Below are 26,681 nucleotides of genomic sequence, written 5' to 3' on the forward strand. Positions count from 1 at the left end.
CGAACCCGTGTCCCCTGCATCGGCAGGCGGACTCTCGACCACTGCGCCACCAGGGAAGCCCGAATCATTCTTTTAAAACATGCAAAATTTTATAATGATGGGAATGTTGCATCTAATTACACGATGTGTCTTAGGCTTGAGAGATTTCCAAGATTTAAATTCTAAAAAGGAAAACACATAATCATAATTGATTTCAATTTTAAAAAAGGAAAGGCATCCAAAAAAATGAACGTGCTTGCATAAGGAGCTCTGATGAACTTTCTAAAATGACAGGTAGAAAAATACGGCACAGGCAGGCCTTTATCTAGAGTGGATGGATACCGGAATGGCAGCGGTCTGGAGCTGGGCTTATAAAAGCAAATCGTGTACAAGGGCATGGGCTGTTAAGTAAAAAGACTTAGCTGTGACCACTGTGGTTCTATCTCTAGGGCCTCAGTTTTCTCATCCAGGGAGTATAGCATCATACCTGCCCTGTCAACCTCATAGATTTTGTGAGGTGTTTGTAAAACGATATTGTAAATTGTAATATAATATGTATGTAAGTCGTTGAGTAAACAATGCTTAAGATTCAGAGCAAGAAGAGGAAGGGGCACTGTTCTGGATGTCCTAACAAGCCACTCTTCAGATCATTTCCAAGGGGAATAATCCTTCAATTTTAAAGGGCAGAACTAATAGTGTTAATAGAAAATTAAGGGACTTCCCTGGTGGCACAGTGGTTAAGAGGCCGCCTGCCAACGCAGGTGACACGGGTTCGATCCCTGGTCCATGAAGATCCCACATGCGGCGGAGTGACGAAGGCCATGCGCCACAACTACTGAGCCTGTGCTCTAGAGCCCGCGAGCCACAACTACTGAGCCCGCACGCCTAGAGCCCGAGCTCCGCAACAAGAGAAGCCACCGCAATGCGAAGCCCGTGCACCACAACGAAGAGTAGCCCCCGCTCGCCGCGACTAGAGAAAGCCCGAGTGCAGCAACAAAGACCGAACGCAGCCAAAAATAAATAAGAATTAAAAAAAAAAATTAATCCCCAAATAGGTGAGGGGCTGATAGAATGGCAGGATTTTTTTCCCCTAACTCTTGCTCCAGGAAGTTGTGAGGCTGTGGGTTGGTGATTCGGTTCTTTAATTTCAGGAGAGGATTTCAGCCCTACTTTGATTTGTGAAATAGAAATATCTGCTTGCCTTTGGGGCCCTAGCTCCCCAGATTTCCGTGGAAAGCTCACTTCTAAGAAAATATTTATTAGGCATGTAGACAGACCCATTCCTCTTGACAATGTTAGGGAAAGCTTTGCTTCTTCTAAGCAGCTGGTAAACTGAGACATGAATCTCGGTATGTTGAATTCTTTTTTGCTTTGGCTGCCGGGACATTCAAAACCAAACTTTATAGCTGCATTTTAATTGCTGTGTAACATTCTGTAGCATGTATTCTATTTTCTTTTGCCATCCTGCCTTTCTTTCCCTTGCATCATTGTCTCGTACCTGCTTGTTTTTGTTAACTTTCATTTATTCTTACAATATGTAAACTATCTGAAATTCTTTTGAGTATAAGTTAAATTGCCACACTGAACAGATTCAGGCTTCTAGACGTAGACCACTTGCATATGTATTGAAATGTGATTACAGAGTTCTGAATCATAGGGAGGAAACACCAGTCAGGAGATATGATGGGAAGCTGGACATGGGATACCGTGACATCTGCCTTACATTGGTAAACCTGAAGGGAACACCCAGCAAAATTCTGCAACATTTCACAATTTACTTTGTGAGAAAGTAAGATCATTGCACGGTGGGATAGACTTATTCAGACACTAACCTTGTGCTACCCCAAGCCCTGCCTTTTTTTGTTGTTTATTTTTGGCTGCGTTGGGTCTTCGTTGCTCTGCGCGGGCTTTCTCTAGTTGCAGCAAGCAGGGGCTACTCTTCGTTGCAGTGCGCGGGCTTCTCATTGTGGTGGCTTCTCTAGTTGCAGAGCACGGGCTCTAGGCGCGTGGGCTTCAGTAGTTGTGGCACGTGGGCTCAGTAGTTGTGGCGCACGGGCTTCTTTGCTTCGCGGCATGTGGGATCTTCCCGGACCAGTGCTCGAACCCGTGTCCCCTGCGTTGGCAGGCGGATTCTTAACCACTGTGCCACCAGGGAAGCCCCCCTGCCTTTTTTGGATGGGAGGGAAAGGAGGTTGAGGCCAGAGAAGAAGTTCTGAATCTAGGTCTGCCACTGACAAGCTGAACTGAAACTGACGAGTTAAGTTTTTCTGAACCTTAGTTTATTTATAATACAGGGAATAGACCAGGAAATCTCTTAAAACTGGTTTGCACTTCAAAACAATTTGAGTTACTGCTGCCACTGGTCAAAAATGTTTTTGAAACTTTGGGGAACAGCTTCCCTGTCCAATTTTATGAAGGTTTCAAGAAAAAAAAAAAAAGTGTGAACTTCAGAGCCACATTTCGTTTTGAAATAGATACGGCAGTACCTAGCTTAGTTCGTGTCAGTTTCTTAACCTCAAGTGACTTGGCTATTTCTAAAACTAAAATCTTCCTCGGCAGGAAACCTGTCTCTATTAAACATGTTTTAAAATTTTAGGTTCTGCTCCAAGAAGCAATTCAAAAATATTTTTTGAACGATGGTAGCATTGGTGGCATTAATATATAGCTTCCCGAAATTTTAAGGGACAAGGCACATTAATAACAGTGTACTGTTTCATAAGACTTTAAAAGATTCACCCTAATTAAAGAGATATTAAATATGAGAAAAAGGCTTTAGAATAAATGGAATATACAGTATGTAGGTTTTTCTTGTTTTTTTTTTTTTTTTTTTTTTTTGCGGTACGCAGGCCTCTCACTGTCGTGGCCTCTCCCGTTGCGCAGCACAGGCTCCGGACGCGCAGGCTCAGCGGCCATGGCTCACGGGCCCAGCCGCTCCGCGGCATGTGGGATCTTCCCGGACAGGGGCACGAACCCGCGTCCCCTGCATCGGCAGGCGGACTCTCAACCACTGCGCCACCAGGGAAGCCCAGTATGTAGGTTTTTTAAAAGCCATGTGTAATAGTTAATAGGTATATCTCAAACTACCTTTTTTCTATTGAACATTTTAGAAAAGCTTTGATTAAGATAGATCTCTAAGTGTAAAACTTTCCTTACTGCATCTGGATGGCAGTGGTTCCCAAACCTGGCTGCGTGGTGAAATCACACTGAGATATTTTTTAAAATACTGATGCCCAACTCCCATTCCCACACATTGTAATTTTCTTTTTAATTAATTATTTTTGGCTGCGTTGGGTCTTGGTTGCTGCGCCTGGGCTTTTCTCTAGTTACAGCGAGTGGGGGCTACTCTTCGTTGCGGTGCGCGGGCTTCTCATTGCGGTGGCTTCTCTTGTTGCGGAGCACGGGCTCTAGGCGCGCAGGCTTCAGTAGTTATAGCACGCAGGCTCCGTAGTTGTGGCGCACGGGCTGTAGAGCGCAGGCTCAGTAGTTGTGGCGCACAGGCTTAGTTGCTCCGTGGCATGTGGGATCTTCCCGGACCAGGGCTCGAACCCGTGTCCCCGGCATTGGCAGGCGGATTCTTAACCACTGTGCCACCAGGGAAGCTCCCCCCGTTGTAATTTAACTGGTATGGGATGTGACCTGCGCAACAGGATTTTAAAATCTTCCCAGGTGATCTGATGTGCAGCGAAGTTACCACAGTATTCCAGTGATTTCATGTCCTACAATCCAAATAATTTGCAGATTCTGTGAAACAGTTTAGTAGCCACCTTTTACGACAGTATCACGTCATTAAAATCTTTTAGACAAAACTTTCTAAGAGTTAAACATACAATGGGATGGGAGGAGACGATATTCTGGGAGAAGACAACTCTGCCCTTAGTTTACAGTCTATTTATAGTTTGGTTTTGACATGGAGTATTTTGCATTAAATACTCGTTTTGTTTGTACGTTCTCACTTGGGAAGTTGTAATGTATCATTTATAAGTCCTGAACCCACAGCATAACTGCTGAGGTGCAGTGTTAAAAAAGATAGTTATGGATGCGTAAAAAGTGAAGTAGATTCGTGTCCAGTCAGATACAGCATACCTCAGAGACACTGGGGGTTCCGCTCCAGACCACCAGAATGAGTATCGCAATAAAGCAAGACATGAGTTTTTGGTGTCCCGGTGCATATAAAAGTGACGATACTATAGTCTGCTAAGTGTGCGATAACGTCATGTCCCCAAAAAAAGCAGTGTATATACCTTAATTGAAAAACACTTTATTGCCAAAAAAAAATCTAGCCATCATCTGACCCTTCAGTAAGCCATAATCTTTTTTGGAGGGTTTGAAATACCGTGAGCGTTGCCAAAGACACAGGCACGAAGTGAGGAAATGCTGTTGGAATAAGGGCGCCGATAGACTTGCTCGACAGCAGTGTTGCCGCAGACCTTCCATTTGTATAAAACGAAGCATCTGCAGAGTGCAGCACAGTGAAAGGAAGTACGCCCATGAGTCTCCCTGCTGCACTTGTTTTTCAGAGGTTTCTGGTGTGATGCAGGAGGCCAGTCAGTGCACTTGCAAGCGGGGAAGCATATCTCATCTTCATAAGGACTGGCGGCACTGTGCCCCGAGTCCGCACAGAATAGGTTACAACTGTGGAGGACAACGATGTAACCGAGGGACTAAAGGACAGATGAACCACAACCACAAAGGACCTGCACTGTGAACTTGCTGTGTTGGCTGTGGAACTAAAAGTAGGGTTCCTCTTGCCTCCCAAAAATGTGCTCTGTAATGCCCTCCCATAAGATAGACCAGGGGGCTGAAAGGATCACGGGATGCTTTGTAGGTAAAAGCCCGAATTTTGTTTTTGTTATCGTTAAACACGACTTGTTCGTGTACAGTGATCAGAGACGCACTCCCTGAAGCATGCCAGGTGTCAGAGGCGAGTGGCTGGTAACGAACCAGGCGCCGTTGTCCCTTACATCCTGGTTTCACGGCCAACCCCTTACTGGAACTGCCCCTTTCTTGTCGCTGTATCGATGTTGGTGGCTTCTGATCTGCTTGGCCCCTCCTGGTACGCCTGATACTGTTGCCTACCGTGATCTTGACCTCAGCTGTCCCGTTAACCATCAATAGTCCCTGGTCTCCGTTGCTGGGTTACTCTTCCTCTCCCCTAGCCCGTGTTGTCTTTATATACTTGATGCTTTTCAATCTTTTACTCAGAATTCACTCAGAGTTGAGACCACTCCCCACCCTGAATGGTTTCCAAGCCTATTTATTTCAGAAATATTTTGATGTCACCTCCAACTCAAATCTAGGTGAAGGAAGGAAAAGCGGTCCAGAGAGAAGCCATCAGTGGCATGGCCCAACGAGGTATGGGTGCCTAAAATATTTGGGAAAAAATACGTGTCAATAGGTCCGTGGCCCGGAGATGCCCAAAACGGGGGTGGCCAGAGAGTAAGGCTTGGGAACGTAGGCAGGTGCTAGGTCAAAGGACTTTATTAATAAAGAGTTTTATGCTTTGGATATTTATCTTTTTAGCAAGAGATGCCGTTGAAGAATTTAAAGCAGTCGCAAGGAAGTGACGGAAGCACACATTTTAGAAAGCTCTCATCTGGTAGCACGGGAGACGGACTACAGAGAGGCTTGAGAAGACAAAGCAGTAAGGTAGGGAAGATGGGAAAGGAAGCTGTTTAGAAGGTACCATCAACAGGACTTGGTAAAAGACTGGATATAGGAAGCAAAGGGTCTAGAACGGCCTTCACGCGGTGTCATTTGTTAAGCTAAGAGGAATAGATTTTCGAGAGAGGGGAGTTCCATTGGACACTCAGGAGGAAACAGCCGGCAGGTAATTCAACCCATCTTTCAGTCTAGCCTAGAACAATAGATTTGGTAGTAAAAACCACGTGCGTGGATGAGGTCATCTAACAGTTATGTTGAAGCAAAGTCGTAATAGTAAATGTAACTACTCTACGAGGAAAAGAGCCCCATGGTAAGTACTGCCTTTAAATGGGAAAGCCGAAGGAAAACAAAGTGTACTAAGAAAGTAGAGTTGGTCAGGCAGGAAGTAAACCAGAAGGAGGGTGTCACGGGAAATCAAAGGGGAATTTTAAGACGTAGGCTGATCACATGAAAAAATGAAGCATCTGTTTGATGTGACTGTTGGGTTGCTGCAGACCCCAGTGGGAACCGTTTCTAAGCAGCACTGACTGCAAGCTTCTGAAGAATATGGGCTGTTGGAACAAGGCAACCAAGGAGGTGTGAAAGGGGAGAAGATGGTGAGTACAGGAAGGGGAGGCACACCTGCCTCCTTCCCGAGACGGCTGTTTGTGAAGGATGGAGGCTGGAATACGTAGACGCTCTTGCAGCAAGGGGTCCAGAAACGGAGTTCACAGCTCATGACCTCAGTGTTCTCTCTGAAGAGGTATACTGGCCGTTTGGTAAGCAGGGTGGTGGCGAAAAGGCTGGGACTGCTGCTGGGAGGCGACCCAAGGAATAAATGGGCCGACTGCTGGTCACTGTTCAAAAGCCTGGCCAGACTGGAAAATGTAGCCGCATCAAGTCATTGTTACGTGGTTCTTCTCTGATACACTGGACACAGAAAGCAGATGTAAGTTATAATGACTAACAGTTGGAAGGGTTACGATGAAATGCCATACCGCTGCTAAGTCCAGTCAATCAGAAGAAACAACTCTGATCGGTATATACGGTCAACATGTGTTTCTAAATCTAGACCTTCGGTGAACTTACGCTGAAAGAGACACACAAAAATTTTTCAGGTTGGAGTGGTGGAGGTAAGTAAGTAGCCTTGGCTTAACCTAATTAAAACCAATCATCAGTAGTACAGCACAGGCAGAAAGAACTGCTCATTTAAAATGTTTCATTAGTTATCCTCCATGTGATTTAGATTCGATTATTTTGGGTAATTATGGATTTATTACCAAAAATGTATTACCAAAATCCATAAATGTCCAAGTGCCTAAAATGCTCGGCATTTGGGGAGGGGTGTAGGCATGGCACAAATTACAGCCTTTGCCCTAGAAGAGGATTATGGGGGACGTAACTCAGTGAAACTTCAGTGCAATAGAGACAACAATACAGCTAAGCGCCAAGGCATATGATACAGATTTTGAAAGCTGACATATTTAGGAAATGTTTTTCAAGGAGGTAGAATTGGAGATTATCCCCCAGACGGGGTAAGAATCAAGTGAGTTCTTCTCTGAGCTTTTATTAAAAGGTAACCATCAAGTGTGTTTATGGAAAAGATAAAAGGTTACGAAGGGAGCTGTTATAAAAATCTCTGTCGACCTAAGTAGTGTCTGACCAAAAGCGCAATTAAAGGCCACAAAATATTAAGTGTCGGTTTATTTAAATTTCTAAAAGATGTAAAAATAGACAACTTTTCTTTGTAGTAGAAAGAGCATTAAAGCGTGGGGTCACAGGACCTCGTTTGGTGTGAAATTACGTTCCTCTGGTCCCTCCGCTTCCTAATTTGTACAAGGGCTCGAGTATTATTCGTTCTTCCTCACCCTCAAAAGGTCTGAATGAGAAACAAATGGTCTGATTTGAAATATAAATTAAGTGTGGCCAACATTAAAATAATAAATTCATTATGTAAGTAGAACCTTATAATAATTACATGATTGATAGTAATTAGAAAGGAAGTGGAAACATGCAGATTACTTGCTAAATATTAATGTAATGGAACAAAACAGAAGTAGAATTTCTTCACGCAGTAGTTGGGAAGGAGAAATAGGACTTCTGTTACTTCGTAAACTAAAACAGTATGTTTATAGTAGCTTTTGAATATTGTTATAAATATCACCAGAGACGAGATAAATTTCATTTCTATATTTCAGAAAACCTACTTGAATACACTTTGAAACAAGAGTACAACAAAATAGAATATACTTCAAATGTTGAATATACAAACTATTATAGTTCAAATCTGAACACTGGTACTTTCCCCTTAAACTTCAACTAAAAAAAAAAAAAAAAAAAAAAAAAAAGAAAGGAAGAAAGAAAACGCCAGGCGTTAGAGCTACCTGACAAAAATTCATGCTGAGCCTTAACTTCCAAGTGACAGTAGAACTGAAACGGATTATGTCTGCGCAGATGCCAGGGCGAAGTGAGTGACACAGGCACGTTTACAGCAAAAGGAAGGCCAGAGCCAACTGTTAATTTGTCCACAATTAAGAAACTGACAGACTTAAACTACCATATAAAATGTTACATGTATATTCTATAACAATACTGTGCTAGGTACAAGATTTTTTAAATTTTTCTTTTAATAAAAAAGCTTTACACAAACAAGCCATTAGCTTATTTCAATAAAGAAAACCGAAAATTAGTCTAAGGCCTTTGTTTTCAGCTTAAGCTATATGATTAAAAAAAAAAAAATCGCACTAGATCGTTTTTGCTCTCTTTCTGAAGCTTTTGGATCCATTCTTCAATTCACATTCTAAAATACCTATATTAGCAGTCTTCACATAGCACCAGTTAAGTGAGTTCTGTGTGAACACAGTAATAATTGCTGGTATGCATATAAAATGCATCAAAAATTGCTATATGTAACAATGAGATCACCCATCCCAGTCCCTCCCCACTGGAAACTATAGCCTCTTACAGAATGTTAGTGTTCCAAGTCTTAGTGTAACTTGATATTGTAGTGAGTTGCTTGGTCCCTTTCAATCCTTCTTCTCATTGACGGGTTCAGTTGTTTCCTACTGTAAGAGGCAGGTTTCTGTCAGCGTCTCAACATGTAGTTCACTTCCCACTGAAACATGGGATAGGTAATTTATTTCCAGTAAGTTTGATTGTTTTCTTATATGCATTAAAAATGTTTTAAAGTCTTCTGACTTCTCTTGATGACATCCTTGCAAATGCTTAATGTCAGGACTAGCACTAACATTCTAGCGCCCACGGGAGAGCTGCTCTTTTATTTCTCACACGTCACCAGTCCCTCCGTTTTCATAGTTACGGGAAGGGCAAGAGCTGAAGGCGCACTGACAACCACTACGTGGGTCACTGTCTTATTTCCATCTGCCGGTTTTTCTTCCTGTACCAGCTGCAAAGTTTTCACATCATGTTCCTGCTTTTTGGCCACTGCTTCCGATTTAATCTCTGGCCCTTTTATGACGGCGCTGATAACTCGGGGAGGAGTCTGGCCAGATGCCTGTTGAGGCGGCACTGCCAGCCTCATGACAGGCGCGCCGTGGGCTATTGAAACCGGGGTGAGCGCTCTCACCGCCAGTGGCGTTCCAACAATGTTAATGCTTCCTGATCCGGGCAGGTTTGATTTTGTCTGCAGCTGACACTGTGCGAGCTGTGTAGCTGGGATGGTAATAATTTTGGCAGGCTGCATGGTGATTTTGTCTGCATTTTCAGTGGTGGCTGGCATCACAGTAGGGATTGTCTGAATCACTACCTTCGGAGAGGCCGCTGTTGTTGGGCTACTGCTGGTTATCAGTGGTGCACCTGCGTTAACTGACTGAACGGCCACAGTTGAAATTTTCTGCCCCAACGATGTCATTACAACAGGCACTTGCATTGCCACACGAACTGTCCTAGTAGAGGTAAAAAATAAAGTTGATTATATTTCATGTTAAACTATAAAGTAGGTCTCTTGAGCAAAAAGATGAATGCAAATCCAAAACACGTAAAACTGGTGCTCCCAAATTTTACAAATGTCCCGAAAACCCCTTAAGTTTAGAGTACGAAATGCCATGAGACGAATATATTTTAAAAACTAAAGCCTAGGGCTTCCCTGGTGGCGCAGTGGTTGAGAATCCGCCTGCCAATGCAGGGGACACTGGTTCGAGCCCCGGTCCGGGAAGATCCCACATGCCGCGGAGCAACTAGGCCCGTGAGCCACAACTGCTGAGCCTGCGCGTCTGGAGCCTGTGCTCCGCAACAAGAGAGGCCCGCGATGATGAGAGGCCCGCGCACCGCGATGAAGAGTGGCCCCCGCTCGCCGCAACTAGAGAAAGCCCTCGCACAGAAACGAAGACCCAACACAGCCAAAAATAAATAAACAAACAAACTAAAGCCTACGTTAAATTCCATCCGTAAGACCCTAAAACTCCATTCAGGCTAGAGGAGACATCTACTTCAACAACAACAAAATACATTTAAAAATGCCAAGCACTTTTCAGAGTCCTGACAACAGTGGGTTCTTAGAATGCAAATATTAAAAAAAGGAACATATCATTTCTGCCAAAGAGTTTTCTAAAAATTAAACCCGTTGCAACTAATGGTTTTCCTCACTTACCTTGGAGCTGCTGTTGCTGACACAGATGCGGTAGTAGTAGGAGACCTGGACGAAGCATCATGACCAGGGGGAGTGATGTTCACGACTCTGGCTACACCCTTCTCTGCTTTGGAGCAGTTTAGAGGAGACGAGTTTTTCCCACCACGCACAGAAGCTGCTGCTTTCAAGAGGCTTTCTGCAGACAGTGACACTCGCTCTAATGACGTTTCATCAGCAGCTGCTGCTAAATCCTCGTTACAGGCTTCACTTTTGTCATCGTCTATGACCACTATGTTCTTGGGCATATCCTTGAACTGATATACAAGCCTCTGTCCCTCAACCTTTGCGAGAATACCCCTTTGGTAATAGTATCTGTCAGGAAAAAGTACTAAGTAAATCAAGTATATTAATTTGTTCTCCCCACCTCCCTACCCCCCAGCAAAAACACCATGTAGAAGAGATGCTAACAGAAACATTCACTGATTCTGCTAAGAGATAAGGAGGAACTCACACTGCCTGGATTGTTCAAAAGGCTAAGAATCTGAAGTAGGAATGAAATTAGAACCTGGTGCCACCGGTCTTATATAACCTTGAGATCTGTAAAGTAGCTAAAAGCTCATTCTTAAAGGAAGTAATTTAACCTAAATACAGAATATACTACTGTACAGCTGGCCCTCCACATCCCTGGGTTCCTCATCCATGGATTTAACTAACCCATGGATCAAAACTACTCAGGGAAAAAAGAATTCCACAAAACAGCAAAACTTGGAATTTGCCATGTGACAGCAACTATTTACACAGCATTTACCCTGTGTTAGGTATTACATGTAATCTAGAGATGATTTCAAGTGTACAGGGGATGTAGGTGGGTTATAGGCAAGCACTATCCCCACTTCAAAAGGGATTTGAGCATCCATGGATTTTGGTATCTGCGGGGGGGGGTCCTGGAACCAATCCCCCTCAGATACTGAGGGACGACTGTATTTTACAGACACTGGTAAAAATTTAGTTCTGATTTACATAGGTTATAAAAACAATCTGATGTTACGTGGAAAAATTACCTAAGCCATGCTTAATAGAAGTGAATCTGTGGTATATACGAATACTGTCACTAAACTATGTTCATTTACAAAATACCCTTAATTAGAATAAGCCACATGCATAACAAAGTTATGTGGGTTCCTCCAACTGACAAAACTTAGGAGAAAGTTTCATATCAAGATAAATCCATTATAGTAAGTTTGCAGGAACTAAAGAGCAAATTCACAATTTGGAAACTGTATTTTGTTTGGGTTTAATTTTCTGAAAGGTGCACGTTTCCCACAAAAATGGATTTTCCAATGGTGCTGAGATTTTAGCCGTCTAAACTCCTGTCTCCCCAACCTGCCTCCAAATACAAGAAGCTCCTCTAGAAAATCCCCCCCAAATTACAAGCTGTAACAAATAAGGGATTTTAACAGCTTCTCTTTAAATAGTTAATAGACAATATTAAGAGATATGTAAGTTTTGTCTGAAAACTCTTTCTTTTGGGTTCTTACCTCAGAGCTCGTCCCATAGTTTCATAGTTCATGTCTGGCTTGTTCTTATGCTTTCCCCAAAGCTTAGAGACAGCCTTTGAGTCCACAAGCTTGAATATGCCTTTTTCTCTCTGAGTCCACTTAATATACCGGGGACAAGTATTTTTATCTTGAAGTAGATCTAAAAGAAACTCCCACAAATAGGTTGTGTTTCCTTTGAAAACAATCACAGACATTGATTAACGACTCATTAACATAATTCAAAGCAAATATTTACTTATGCTGGATAACAAGTCAATTAATTTACCACTGGTGCAGCGCAAGTGTCTGTCATGAAATACTTGACTAGATCGGCAGTCATTTGTACAGTGTCAAACTGTGTTGTCTAGTAAATAACAGCAATGCAAGGAACAAACAACAGTTTGAAACAATGTAATAAGCTATGACACAAGGCCAGGCACAATTATATTTCAAATGAATGATAGAAAATAATGTCTGAGATTTCAGGAGTGAAAATAAAGTGGATTGTTAAGACATTATCAAGTCTTGAAGATGGCTAAGATTTGCACAGAAGGAAAGGAAGGACTCTGGGTAGGTAAAATAAGAAACTTAGTCCCAAAGAGAAAAGAGCATCACTCTTTTCTTTTCTTGGAAGGCCGGGGAAGAGTAGTGGGCAGTGGTTACGAGAAGACCAGAAGACTAAAACCAGGCTGCTGTTTTCCTTTTATTCCCTTTGTAAGCCTCTAGGGGCAGAGGTTCTTAAATTGATGAAAGAAGAAGAGAGTCCCGAGAAGAGGATCAGAATACATATGCCACCAGGGAGCCACCAGGTCATCTCCAGGCTCCTACTCAATAACCCTTTACTAGCCTCAAATCCAGATCCAAGTTACGGGCTACATGAGAAGAACCTTGAGGGTGGGAGGCTTCCACATCAAGCCACTGCCACTAGTCAATCGAAACGCTGATGTTTTTCTCCTCTAGCATTTCATTTTCATCCTGTATTTCCCTGAAAATTCAGTCAATCCATTAACCCATAGTTGAGCCCCGTGTGCATCTCTTGACTTTAAAAAATTAACCTTCAACTTTACAATGTTATTTGTACCTCTTCAACTTTACTGTGTTACACTTGTACGTCGGCATCCATACCTAAAAACTCTTAGTATTAAACCGTGCGTAACTTTCAACTACATCACTCTCAACTGAATCAAGATAATGTATCTGGGGCATTTTTATTTTATGACCTAAAGATTACAAGAACGTATTCTGGAAGAAGTTTTTGTACAACAGACAATGCCTTGCACACAGCAGGGGTCTGAGTACTTCTGTGTCTCCTGAATTAACCAGACTCATCAACATTCTTTAGGTTGTCTTTAAATGCTTCGCCCCAGTTCCCATCCCCAAGTTAAAATTAACAGTTCTATTTCTGGTTTTAAGGAAAACAGAATTCGAAAGGGAAGCCTTTATCAGACAAGGTAGTTCACTAAGTCTATGCAGACATTATCGTCATCATTTTGCAGGAGAGGAAACACTGACTGGATTTTTAATCCAGGGATGACTGTAATCCCTTTAATCTTCACGTTTCAACAGGCTGCCCCAAGTTTAATCATACAAAACTGAAATTTTAATGAAAGGTGATTTTGACTGGTAAAAATAGGTTATCACAAAATTTTTTTCCAGTTTTAAACATAAGGTCTTTGAATACAAGAGACACCACTGATGATGGGAATAATGTTTTAAAAAGTAGTAACTGGGACCTCCCTGGTGGCACAGTGGTTAAGAATCCGCCTGCCAACGCAAGGGACACAGGTTCGAACCCTGGTCTGGGAAGATCCCACACGCCGTGGAGCAGCTAAGCCCGTGCGCCACAACTACTGAGCCTGCACTCTAGAGCCTGCGAGCCACAACTACTGAGGCCCGCACACGTAGAGCCGGGGCTCCGCAACAAGAGAAGCCACCGCAATGAGAAGCCCACGCGCCGCAACTAGAGAAAGCCCGCGCACAGCGACGAAGACCCGATGCAGCCAAAAATGAATAAAATAAGTAAATAATTTTTTAAAGTAATAATTGTATATTTACAGTTCAACTCTGTAATACTACTATTATGTAAGTTTTAAAGTTTTCAATATAAATTAAAAGATAAAACCTAAGATACCAGAAATATAAAACAACCAAAGACACAGAAGAAAATAAAAGTATCCTAAATCTGTCCCAAATTGAATAAACAGTTCCTAAATAAATAAGGGTTTACTGTAACTGGATTCTTCTTGTTTTTGTTTTGTCTAAATTTCTTGGTAGGCTTACTAGACTTAATTTTTTTTTGTTACTAGAGATTTAATTTTTGCTTTAGTTATTTAAAATGAGATATATCAGACTACCCGTTGAGGATGGAATAAATTTGAATATACGAATCCAAAATGTATCCAACTATTGAAAACATTCATGGAAGTGATAAAATTTTGGTTATCAGATTATCAGAACACACCGAAAACCCTTACTAAGATCACTTGAAATCAACTTACACAACAAATTGTGACAGCAGAGAATGCAGAAGGCTTAGGCTATTTTTGTGCTTAATGAGAATATACAAACTCTAAAGCAAACATGTTAAATTTTTGTTCTAAGATCCTTACTGACATGACTGAAATCTGCTGGTTGGAAAACTAAATTCACCTCGCATTGAATGAGTTAAGAAAAGCTAAATTCACCTTGCTTCTATCAGTTAAGAGTATGGAGAAATGAAGTCTTAGTTTTGTAAACCTTCTTCAATTCTAAGTGACTCTCCATGAGGATGCCTGCCATTATCCTCCAGAACCACAGCTCTTCTTCCTACAGCTGCGTATCAGATTGCAGGTAGGGCCTTTTCCAAGTTCAAACGCTTGCCCACCTCCACTCCCTGCAGTTTTATCTCGGTGGGGTAAGGACCAGGCACAGACAGTTTGAAAGAGCCCCACGTGTGATGCTCATACAGCCCTGATTAAGAACGACTACCAAAGACAGTACTCTCACATGTGCATGTGCTAGAAGTGCTTTTCCTACAAGTGCACCTGACTGAAAACAACAGCATCTCACCTACAAAACAGACCTCCCCAAATTACCTTTTCCTTCTCTGGGTTTCTTCTTTATACCTAACTCAGGAGACCCATTGGAAATTGGCGACTGCTGGGTCTTTGGTTTACGGCCAACTGGAAATAAAAGATATTGAAACCACACGTTGAAAACAGGAAAAAGCAGCATGATAGCAGGCTTTTTGATAACACATTATTCATGAAACTGGATACTAATCTATGGATTAATATATTCAGTGTATATAAAAGTTGCTTTTAAAAGAACATGAAAAGCACTTCTGCAATTTTAGATTACAGCAGTTAGTGGAGAGTAATGTCAATGTACATGGCAAGTCAGGCACTACTAACCCATTATTTACATGGTCAGAGCCTCAATTTGCTAACCTTTTCCAATAATGTAGCAATGGAAACAAATTCTAGTACAAACTTTTGTTTTCTGTTCTACAGAATTGTTAGAAAAAGCTTTACCTACCGATTGCAGAGGATCTGATAATCTGCGAAGCCCTTTGAGCTCAAATGAGGAAAAGTAAAAAATATTATTTTAAACACTCTCTACTGCTCTGAGCCAATCAATTCACCAGAATTTCAGCATAAATTTCCCCACCTCAACGTGCAGGTACATTATAAGGATAAAAAAATCTTCCAAGCGATTACTTCGTAGGTCTAGTAGATTCTGTCTGCGCCCTTCCTTTTGTCTCCCCTCACTTCTGCCGTAAGGCTCTCTCAGAGAGACTAGCATCCACAATGAACAGAAAAGCAAGAGCTATACTTCTCTACAGTAAAGAAAGCTTAAGCCTGAAATGTGTTGTATTCAGCCCTCAGCCCTGACGGATGAATGCTGGCAGGTGAGGGGAAGCCTCAAGAGAGAGACTGGGAATGTTACATATACTATTACTGATTTGGAGATCTGTCCTAACATCTGGGATTTCTGATGTCTCTGCTCTTCATTAGCAAGGATTATCTAGAGCTAAATTAAAGTGCCTTAACTTATATGTCAAAAAGCATAGTTATTATATTCTAGGATTAGAATAGGATTTCGTTAAGACGTATGCTTTGGCAAAAATTAAAACGAAGTTTACTGGTCTCCCTTGTTAAAACAGAGCTTGATTTCTCGATTTAAATAATACTTATATGTACGAATCAGTCAGTTAATAAGACTGACGTCCTCACCGTCTCCTAAATTCAATCACAAAAGCCCAACTTCCTTAAAGGAAAGGTTAGCCCCAAAAGGCTTATTTTCTTATAAAGCAGCATTTCCCAAATGGTATTACATGAGAAATAGGTTATTCATCAGTGGGAAAAACGGTTTACAGTCAAATTAACTTTTAGAACTGCATGCTGTCTTCTCCTGGAGATTTACAACGCACGTTAGTATATTAAAGGCTCTGGAAATAAAAAGAAGCCTCTACTATTAAAAAATACCTACCTAACTTTGTAAGTCCCAAAGGTACTTAACCACAAATGAATAATTAACGATGTTGCATGTAATTTTTAAATTGTCATTCATTAAGACCACCTATTTTCAAATACGTAATAAGATTAGTATTAAATTGGCCAATTATTTCCTGGTTTATACCGTACCACCACATAGGCAGATCAACCTGTTTATCTAGAGGTCTTGGTTCCCTAAATGATCTCAGCTTTTCATAGTCTCTTCCCTCTTCATTTAAATCTAAAATTTTCTTAAGTATTTTGTAATAGCTTCCACAAGATACAACCAGCCGAAGGCTATAGAGGGCAGTGGGTAAACAGGGCTATTTATATGTATTCCTTTTGTTTCTAAACATTTACAGCAGGAAGTAATTCTTCCTTCTAAACTCTCTCATTCATGCCTTTCTCAAATACATATCATCTATATTGTAAGAGGGAAGGTGCTCTGTCTTATTCTCCACTGGGTACCTCACTGGCAAGTGAGGCACAGACCTGTGACCATCACAGCAATTTGAAACACTGCTGCCTAATAAAGATAATACCATTATTTCTGAAACAAGTTTTCCCTTATTGTTGCCTTTGATTTTTCTTTTCCCCCATTCTAAAATGTGAAGAAAGAGACAGGGAAGAAAGTGGAATTAGATGAGTACCCATTTATACAGAATTTCATTTCTTTCAAGTTTTACCTTTGATTCAAACAGAAAAAGAACCCACTCAGGATGCTGAAGATGGACTGGAGCCTTGTGTGTCACCCACTGGGACCAGATGAGCACAAGCTTCAGCAGGCGTCAAGTAACAAGTGGAAACGCTCTTTACCCAGAGGTGAGCTGATTCCCCTCACAAGTCCCTACGTGCAACCTTGGTGTTTTAAGGCCGAAGACAAGGGGGAGAGAACTGGGCTTTTTACTTTAACGCCCACAAAAAGAGTAGGAAGGTAAGATTACGAAAAATAAAGTCAGGAATAATTTTGTTTTTTGTTTTTTTTTTTAAGGTAACCAAGTACCTAAAAGGATCAGAAAGTAGAAAAATGGGCAGTGAATCTCTGACCTTCCTTCTGTGTATCAAGCACCTATTATAATCTCATTCTGCAGGCGACTACTTTTAGGGCTCAAACACTAACTCCTTCAAACAGTATGAACATGTTAAAAGACAAATTCTTTGAGAATATCTAATTAAGATAACATCAATCATAAATCTACAGCATACATTTCCTATGTCCTGTGATGGGGGGAGAAAGATGCCAGAAAAAATGTCACCCAATTTCCCAGAAATTTATAAATACACTCTACCTTTCTTCTTTTTCATTGGTTCATGGCTATCTGGTGACGTAGGAAGAGGAGAGGTATCCATTGGTTCAGATTCTTCAGTTGACACCTCCACTACAGTTTCTGTAATGACATCCGGCCTCATAGCAGCATGGATAAATTCTGGAGTTGATACACAAGGAGGGACAAACACTTCCACTATAAAAAAAAGTTGAAAAATTAAAATTTCCCACCCCCATTAATGCCTCTCTCAATACGGACAATTCAATATTTAGTAGGGTGAGGTTATTAAGAATTCATCAAAGCAGGATAAAAACTTGAAGTTAAGGCTTATTGGATATACAATATGGTCTAAAAAGTATGTAAGTAAATAAATGCAAAGAAAATCGACTTGAAGGAAACGTTAATCTTCTGGGTAAAGGGGGAGATCATAAGTAGTCAACCCCCGTGCTTCACACTTTTAGATACTTTCAAGTTCACTGTAGAAGACTTTGGATTATTTTGACAATTGGGAAAACATTTGAAAATAGAAGAGTATAATAGTGAGTTAATAATTACTTTCCTTCCACTCACTCATCATTATTCTCTAACTAGGAAGAACATGCGCCTGGTATAACATTAAAGTAATAAACGTACGTTTAGGGAAAAGTAAGCACAGTTCATTTCAAGATGCGAAAAGAAAACCTGCTCGTTACAGCCAAATGAATATCATCTTTCAATATTTACAATTTTATTTACTGGAACAGTCCCTGATATTTTGGGTCACTAAAATGGTCCATACAGATTTTCTATTACGTACAATAATGTTGCCCTGGCTTCCTTTCAATGTGCATGAATAACCAGGATATGACATTTCTATTTCAATTAATACATACTACCATGGACTAATATACTGACCAGTATGCCCTAATCTTCTTCTCATATCCCTGAATAATACACAGGATTCCTACTCTAACTAAAAAGTACGGTTGATCTTAACATATGTTGAAAATCCCTAAAAGAAGGGCCAATCTTAACTGTACTAAGTCAAATTAACCTTTGGGCATTAAAATTAGGACAAAAAGACTCTCAAAGGCAGTCTTTAAAAAGGGGGCCAAAAAAAACAAAAGACAAAAAAAGGAAAACGTGCAGCCTGAAGGGAGTGAGAGGAAACACTGGAAGCTACCTCCGCCCTCCCTCAGGGAGCGCTCCCTGGGGTCACTGCCCATCTATCACTGAAGGAAGGACTGAACGTGGCCATAGGTGGCGAATGCTCCCATCTGCCATTCTCTTAAGGTTTATAATTTACCCAGAGTTAAGGAAATAAGACATGATGGTATAAACAGCAACGTAACAGCCATCTGTCTGTCTACAGTGGGCGTTTCTGTTTCATTTATTTTGAAAATTAAGTATTTAAGATTTGGGAACACTGACAAATAAAAATCAGTTACTGCTGTCACAGGTACTGATGTATGATAGACTTTGAGAACACCAACAATCCCCTTGGATTACCAAAGACGAAAACAAAAACTTTCTTTCTAGATACATAAAGTGACGTGATATGTTTAACATAAAAAAACAACAGTTCACATACCAGGACTTCTTGAATCTCTCAAGCAGGTAGGAGATTCCATATGAAGCAGGGCTTCAGCAGCTTCAATTGTCTTATCTGTACAGTGTGCATTACTGCTATGAACTGATGCTTCCACTGGGGGGAAAATTAAGTTCTACTCAATAAAAATGCACTGAACACGTACGTTATTAAATTAAACTCTCACGTTAATAACTCTAAATGAGTCACTAATACATATCAGCCCATATAAATTACTTACAGAAATAATTTTAAAACCAAAACAACCTAGTATCTATACTTTGTAAAATGAATGTTGATTATAAAGCAAGTACTGAGATTGATTAGAAATTTCGGAATCTTATCCAAAGGAAAACAAAGACCCTTGAAATCTGAACCCTGTATCAATTTTAGGCCAAAACTAACTTGCGGGGTAGGGGAGGGAGAATGGTTGTAGATTAACAGTCCTGTGAGGTCAATTGTAATTTTAATATACTGCTACTAAGTAAACACCTAGCAGAATCAGTCAGAAACTCGTATTTCTAAATTAGTTTAATCAATTAGTTCAATTCTCACAGACCCTCCTGGTGAGTGCACCAGAGAACTTGGGAATTTTTTTCACAGTAACTGCTTTCTTCTTCAAGATCTCTCTGGACCTTTGCTGGGTTTTACCCAAGAAATTTAGAAAGAAAGAAAGAAAAAAAAAAAAAAGAGAGAAAGAGAGAGCGCCTATGTTTCTTTTCCTCTCCATGAAGCCTTTTCTAGTTCTACCACCTCTTGTAACTCTCTTCTAACACTTACTTCGTGCTTTGCTGATTAAATTATTTGTGAAACAGTAAAGTGTACAGCAGTGGTTTGGTTTTCCAGGCTCGAAAGCTTGGGCTCTAGTCTCTGCCACTTACAATTTCTGTTACCTTAGGCCAGCAATTTAATTTCTTGTAAGGCTCAGTTTCCTCTTTCACCAAACAGGAATATTACTTACCTCATACAGTTGCGAGAATTAAATGCAGTGATTCCCTTAAAAAACACGTACGATATCTCACATATAGATAAGAACTCAATAAATGGTGATAATTTCTTATCACCATTTAATAAGCTCCGTGAGATCAGGGAGGGCTATCTTAATTCATCTTTACATCTGTTATGGTTCCTAACACAGACCTTTCATATAGGAGGCATGCAAGTGTTTCTTTTATGTTTTGAAGTTAAGGACAACCCACAGACCTTACAGGAAAAATAGCAATTCAAGCACAAACTCATTATCCTAATGATATAATTCATTTCACATCCTGACTTGAAATATTCTGCTTGGTAAGAGGTTCTGAAACATGAATATGTTAACGGTGTCTAATTTGATAAATTTTTCTCAAGATGTCCTCTAAAGGGCTAAAAGAAAATATTTATACAGATTTCATAAAAGCATATTATAAATTCACAAGTTCTACAACACTAAAGATATGAATCTTTTAAAATTGTTTCCAAGTAAACTTTTAATTGAAAACAACTTTTCCACTTAGTCTCAAAAGTCACCGAGTGCTAAGGCCTCGGCCTCACACACCAGCCATCTGGAGAGCATTCATAGAAAATCCAGTGACTGCTTCACCACCTGCTGCACGTCATCCACACTCTCGACCAAGGTACCCGGTCTCTCCAGTTGCTCTTTCCATTTATGGAAATCTGCTCAAAGCTAAACAGTTCCAGAGAGGCAGCCAAACCTCTAAGTAAATCTATCTTTAGGTGACCCTGCTTACTCTTATCTGCAGCTTCGCTGAAGCACAGGATTCAATCAGTCCTTCTAGCTCAACTTTAAGAAATTTACTATTAGTAAGTATAAAATATATTACCATTCTCAAGTATTTTTTCAAAGTACCTCCCCCTGCAGTACTCACGTGCACTAAAGAACCTTGGGAAGCAGATTCTCAGGTTTTTAAAAGTTTATTCTAGGAACTTCATTCTCTTTAAAGTCTGCTTGTGTTGCAATTTAGCTGTTGTCTTAGGTGCTATTAATAAACCATCCTGGGTAAACTAATTCCTTATGTAATTGTATTAAGACACACCCTAAAAACTCTACCATACTAAAGAGCTTTGAGTATGTGATAATAATACAGCAATAGAATTTTACCAGATATTTTAATGCTTTAAGTTATAAACAAAATGAAATTTGCCAACAGCTATATATTATGCCGCCCTGAGCTCTTACGCAGTTTGAGGTATGTTTTCAAAACCAGGACTTCATGTTAGTTATGTCAGTGAAAATTTTCTTGCTATGATTTTCCGACCTCAACCTCCCCTTTCTCCCTAAGTTCAAAATGCTGTTTCCCTGAAATATTTTACATCCAGAGAAAAACAAAGAGAATCCACACAAACTTCAGCAGAGAATCACTCCTTTACACTTTAAATCCAGGACGAGACTATATTAAAAATGCATCAACTCCCTACGAACTATCAGTCAGATCTAGTGTTCTACGTACAGTCAACAAAGGATTGTTATAAACCTGAGACACAAGTGTGAACAGAGCTCTGGCCTCATGAAGCTTATACGAATAGTTCAGAGTATCAAAAACATAAATGGACGTGAAATATTTCAGAACAAAATAAAGATGCAAAATAATTTGTGACAGTTTCCAAGAATACTTAACCCAATTTGTTAAAAGTGAGCTCTGTCTCTTTTTACTTGTCTTTTGCTGACATAAGTCAACAAGCAGTTTTTGGTAACAGAAATTTAAGAAATACTTTTCCTATTCAAGTTTCCATAATTTTTAGAAACTTTTCAATATCATTTTATTCAGATCAATAATTCAAATACAATTTAAACTAAAATTCTGCACAATCCCCAAGGATAAATATGAATATAACATTGTTGTGCCATCAAAGTAAGCAAACCTGCAAGTGAGGGCTGAAAATGCCCTACTTATCTCTTACTTAAAACTTGATTTTCTGGTGTCTTTCTAGGCCTGCTTGTGAAACTTATGGGAGTTGAAAAAAATAAGCAACTCATTTAAAAAGCAGAAACGATGCAGCTAAAAGTAATCTGGCAGGTATCATCTTCTCGTTGCCCCCAGTCGGTGGCACTGGTCTGGTCAATATTCCTTGAAGAAATAAATGTACCAAATAAATTTCCAAACTGTTTTAATTTTAATCAGTGTCAAAAATTAAATTTGCTTATGCCCTCCTTTACCGTCGGTTAAGAGTCTTATTGTTCCATTTCCAGCGTTCTAATCAACTGGTGTTTGTATGGAGACTATTCCAGACTCACTCGACAGCTGTTACTAAATACCAAACTTGGTAATCAAGTCTGACAAGAGACATACCTCTCAGCTTTGCAGACGAGAATGCTGGCAATGGATCTAGTTCATAACAACGTTCTTAAAAGCCAAAAATAAAAATCAACAGCCATTTAATTTGAGAGCAATAGGAAAATATTAGAAAACACTTCATTAGGTGATAGTGGTATTCCCCTACAAGCAAGACCATAAACTAATATTTACAAGGGCATCACGCAGCTACCACACCTGACTCACCACAGCTTATTCTCTAACGCCCCAGGACTCTAACAGTTAACAGGTGAGTGAAGAACACAAACAAACAGAAAGGTAAAAGGTCTGGGGCACTCCATCTGTATCCGTTCCCCTTTGACTTTTCTAATCTATACAGCTGCATTATAAGGTTAAAAGGGGAAAGAGAATAAAATCATTTTCTACAGTAGCGCTGTCTGATAAAAATATAACGAGAGCCACGTGTAATTTTTAAAGGTCCAGCAGCCACGTTAAGAAAATAAGCAGCAGGGGAAATTAATACCTTTCATTTAACCCAGTATATCCAAAACACTGGCATTTCAACACGTAAAAGAGGTTTACATGTAAAGAAGTTTTTCACTGCTTCCGTTTTTATGTTTAAATTAGATTAAAAATTTGGTTAATCAGCCACCTTTCAAATACTCAATCGCCACATGAGGCTGGCAATAGTGGTTATGGTACTGAAAAGTATAGACTAAATAAAACTGTAACTCAGCCATTCTCAAACTTTTCTGGTCAAAGGACCCTTTTACACTCATATTACTGAGGACCACAAAGAGATCTTGCTTATGTAAGTCCTATGTTTAGATACTTATCCTATTTGAAATTAAAGCTAAGAAAACTTTAAGTAATATGTTTATGAAAAATAATTTTCTAAAACAAAGAACAATTTAGAGAGTAGCTTTATTTTACATTTTTGCAAATCTTTTTAATACATGGTAGAAAACAGCTGGATTCTCATGCTTGCTTTTTCATCCGATCTGTCCTATTCAAGCCATGTAAGCCTCTAGAAAACTTCTGTGAACACTTGTGAAAGTGAAAAGGCAAATAATGTCTTAGCGTTACCATGAAAACAATCTGACTTCACGGACCCCCTGAAAGAGTCTGGGGAACTCCCAGAATCCCCCATACCAGAGATTTTAGTATTAAAGAACTGCAGCTGTAATTTATTATCAAATGTAATCAACAACACCCAAATTCCATCCTCATGTCTCTGTAAGTTTTAGCTTCTAAACATAAAATCAGTGTGTAGATGAACAATTATGATTCCATTTCCATAAGTACAACAGTACTTTGTCGACTTACACATGAAGGATTTTTTTTTAAACTCTTCATAAATCAAAAACTCTCCTGCCTGCCTCTCTACCAATTAAATTTGTCCCTAAAGGAAACTGATGTTGGATTACCCTGAACGACTCTTTACACACTGATGTTACTCTTTCACTCAATTTCTGTATGCATTTTAGTACTAATGCTGCAATGAATTCTAAAGAGTAATTTCTTAAACACATTTTCAAATAAAGTTTTAAAAAATTTATGCCATTCTTCCAATTTTATTTCAACACATGCTTCATCTTTTCATAGCCGGATAAATCTTTTTTTCAAATTGATGTTCTTTTCAAGATTGATACTAGATATTCCAGTTTATAGTAAATTAGAAGATTTTCTAGTTCAAATTTCATGATGAATTTTGACAACTAGACAGATTTGTTCTGTCCGTAAAAATACTTAAGGCTGCATTTCCAGAAGAATTTCCCCCTTCCATCCAATAACCGTGTTAAAGTAGAACAATACTTCTTTCCTAAGAGTTACGCGATTTCTCAATTCTCAAATTCTCCACTTTCTCAATTTTCAATTTCTCAAAAAAAGGAAGAAAAAAAGTCAAGGAATGTACACTTGAGAATAAGAAGGCAGAATATTTTAAACTGACAATCTTCCAGAAAAGTCAGGCCACATGTACACAACGCTTTCGCACAAGTATTAATAAAGTAACATTCATATTTTCCTAGAGACTAGAGATGAGCTTAATTTACTAAATAAACTATATCATAGTCTTATTCAACGTACAGACATGGCCTCAAGCTCCAATTTGGTCCAAAGATTGGCAAAAGAAATTAACCCCTCCCCATTACATAACGACCTTACAGACAAATTCACTCATAGAGTGTAATGTAAAGAAATCCAAGCAAAAAGAGGACCTTCGCTTTCCATTAAATATTTCTGAGCCACCTACAGTTTCAGAGTTTTAAAAGTTATTAGGGATCACCTAGTCAATGCTGTTCTCTTACAGAAAACGAAGCCTTAAAGAGCTAGTTTAGTGACAGCTAGATGAAGATCCTTATCTCCTGACTTCAGGGTCAAGGCTCTTTCAAGGCTCTTTCTCAGTCGGACACCACGTTGCCAGTAAGAGTTTTATAAAGTATATCAAGTCTTTACCACAAAAAATATTTTGTATGTGAAAATGACCTTATGTATTTCATTCTTTATTCAAATGCCTCTGACAGCATACATGTTGATGAACTAAAGCGAAAGCTGATGGCTAAAGTTGACAGTTAAGTCTCCGAAGGGAGGAAAATAAAAGCAAAACTATACCCTCTAGCATCTTAACGTCTAACAGTAATGGTAATTCTAAGCGCTTTATACTTACTTAGAAGCAAGTTATGCTAACAATATTCAATTTAAAGCTTATCTCCTCTAGAAGTTTTCCTTAATAGCATTCTACACTTACCAGGAACCCACAGAGCAATCCCTGTAGTTATATTAACATTTATATATTATACAGATTTTCATCTGTCTCCTCAATTAGACTAAATCTTCGTGAGCGAGAATTACGTCTAACACTTGATGACTTCCCTCAAGGGAATGAAAAGATACCATTAAGTCCATATACAAATACAAACCTTACAAACATTACCCTCCCAACATCATTGGCAATTGGCAGCAATAAAAATTTAGATCCATGATTCTGCATTTTCTGGGCCACCTTTCCTCCTCCACTTTTAACTCACTGAATAAACCTTGGATAAACCGGCAAACCTGTCTCAAATTTCCTTCTCAAATAGGGTTTATAAAGGAACTTCAGATTACACGAATATGACTTGAGAAAGTAATTTGAAAACAATTATATGTAATATGTATTCTTTACAGAACATTATAATCACAAAGGAAATTTCAACTGTAAGGTTTCTATGTACTAAGGAAATGCAGTAGAACTGGAAAACAACATTTAACTTAAAAAAAAAAAAAACCTGATCAAAAGAAGATAAAACTTTTGTATTTTTGAACTGTAGCCTGTCTATATATGTTAAACTGTGTATATGTATCCACTCCAAGCAAAATATCTACAGGTAACGTTCAGTTGTGACGATAACTGCAAAAGCTTATGACAAAAATACCTTCCCTTGGCAAAATTAAGCCCTCTTACCTTTACCTTTACAAAATTCTAACTGCGTGGAGTATTCTAAGGTTCTCACAACCACTGGGAACATTTCCGGAAAGGTCCATGTTCAGCACTACTGACCCAAACAATCCATAAAGTGTTGTTAGTACCAATAATATAAAGCCAAAAATTCCATCTCTTAATTCATACAGTATTAACGGACTGAACGTACACAAAGAGACCAAGTTCTCATGGCGCTCTGCCTCCTTTTCCCTAATATTTAAGTTCTTGCTCTAATCAGAAAATAACTGTCAAATGCATTTTAATCACTACTCAGTGAACTGTGATTTTTTTCTTTGGGACCGTGTAGCGTTCTATTTTACAGATTAAGTTCTGTTAAGGGTACATGTAAGTTTATGATTTCTCCCAAACGAACTGAATCACAGGAGTTTCACCAACCAAACGACTAACTCCCCAACCTAAAAACAGTGTATGGAAAACAGCCGGCAAGATCCTTTACAGCAATCCTCGTCGGTGACTCTTCCCCATCTTCCAATTCCCATCGATGGCGATATGAAAGAGAAGCCAGGGAAAGGAACACTGACGCTCACTGCAGTAGGTAAACCGTACTCAAGCTCCGCTACGCCGACTCAGGGCCCTCGCTGCGCTGTCTGCTATTAAGTAAAGCCGCTTTCTCTATGTAACTTAAGTCCGTGCCCTTCCGCTGCAGCAGTGGCGCCGCACATCCCCCACCGCCGCGGCCACTTCCGTGTTTACACTCCTCTTCCCTCCAATTCCATGCGTACATTGTCAGCTTCACTCCCGCCCAATCTTCATTGGCCCGCCGCGGGCCAGGAGTCCCGCCCCCAGAAACCAACGCTCTTATTCGGAACATCGCAGCGAGCGGATTGGAACCCGAGGCCTGTCAATCCCAGCCGTTCTGTCCTCTCCGAGGCGCTTCCGCTGTGGTGG

At 39.9% G+C, this 26,681-nt stretch overlaps 1 protein-coding gene across 11 annotated transcripts in view; it reads right to left on the reverse strand.

The window, feature by feature from the left end:
- Positions 1 to 4,209: 4,209 nt before the first annotated feature.
- The window catches only part of ELF2 (E74 like ETS transcription factor 2), a 73,687-nt gene continuing 51,215 nt past the window's right edge, over positions 4,210 to 26,681 (reverse strand). For 3 of the 11 annotated variants that reach the window (XM_024745042.1, XM_024745052.1, XM_024745047.1), the window contains 7 exons: positions 19,059 to 19,172; positions 17,510 to 17,647; positions 15,262 to 15,300; positions 14,820 to 14,906; positions 11,746 to 11,938; positions 10,229 to 10,579; positions 7,795 to 9,524 (listed from right to left, as the gene is read on the reverse strand). In XM_024745042.1, coding sequence (XP_024600810.1) covers positions 8,897 to 9,524; positions 10,229 to 10,579; positions 11,746 to 11,938; positions 14,820 to 14,906; positions 15,262 to 15,300; positions 17,510 to 17,647; positions 19,059 to 19,172 — 1,550 coding nt within the window. In that variant the 3' untranslated portion in view covers positions 7,795 to 8,896. Of the gene's footprint in view, positions 6,550 to 7,794; positions 9,525 to 10,228; positions 10,580 to 11,745; positions 11,939 to 14,819; positions 14,907 to 15,261; positions 15,301 to 17,509; positions 17,684 to 19,058; positions 19,173 to 26,681 lie in introns of those variants that run through there. The other 8 variants (XM_024745041.1, XM_024745051.1, XM_024745046.1 and 5 more) reach the window with 4 other exon arrangements.

The sequence above is a fragment of the Neophocaena asiaeorientalis genome, unplaced genomic scaffold (genome assembly GCF_003031525.2).
Source record: "Neophocaena asiaeorientalis asiaeorientalis breed wild unplaced genomic scaffold, Neophocaena_asiaeorientalis_V1.1 scaffold65, whole genome shotgun sequence".
Lineage (NCBI taxonomy): Eukaryota > Metazoa > Chordata > Mammalia > Artiodactyla > Phocoenidae > Neophocaena > Neophocaena asiaeorientalis.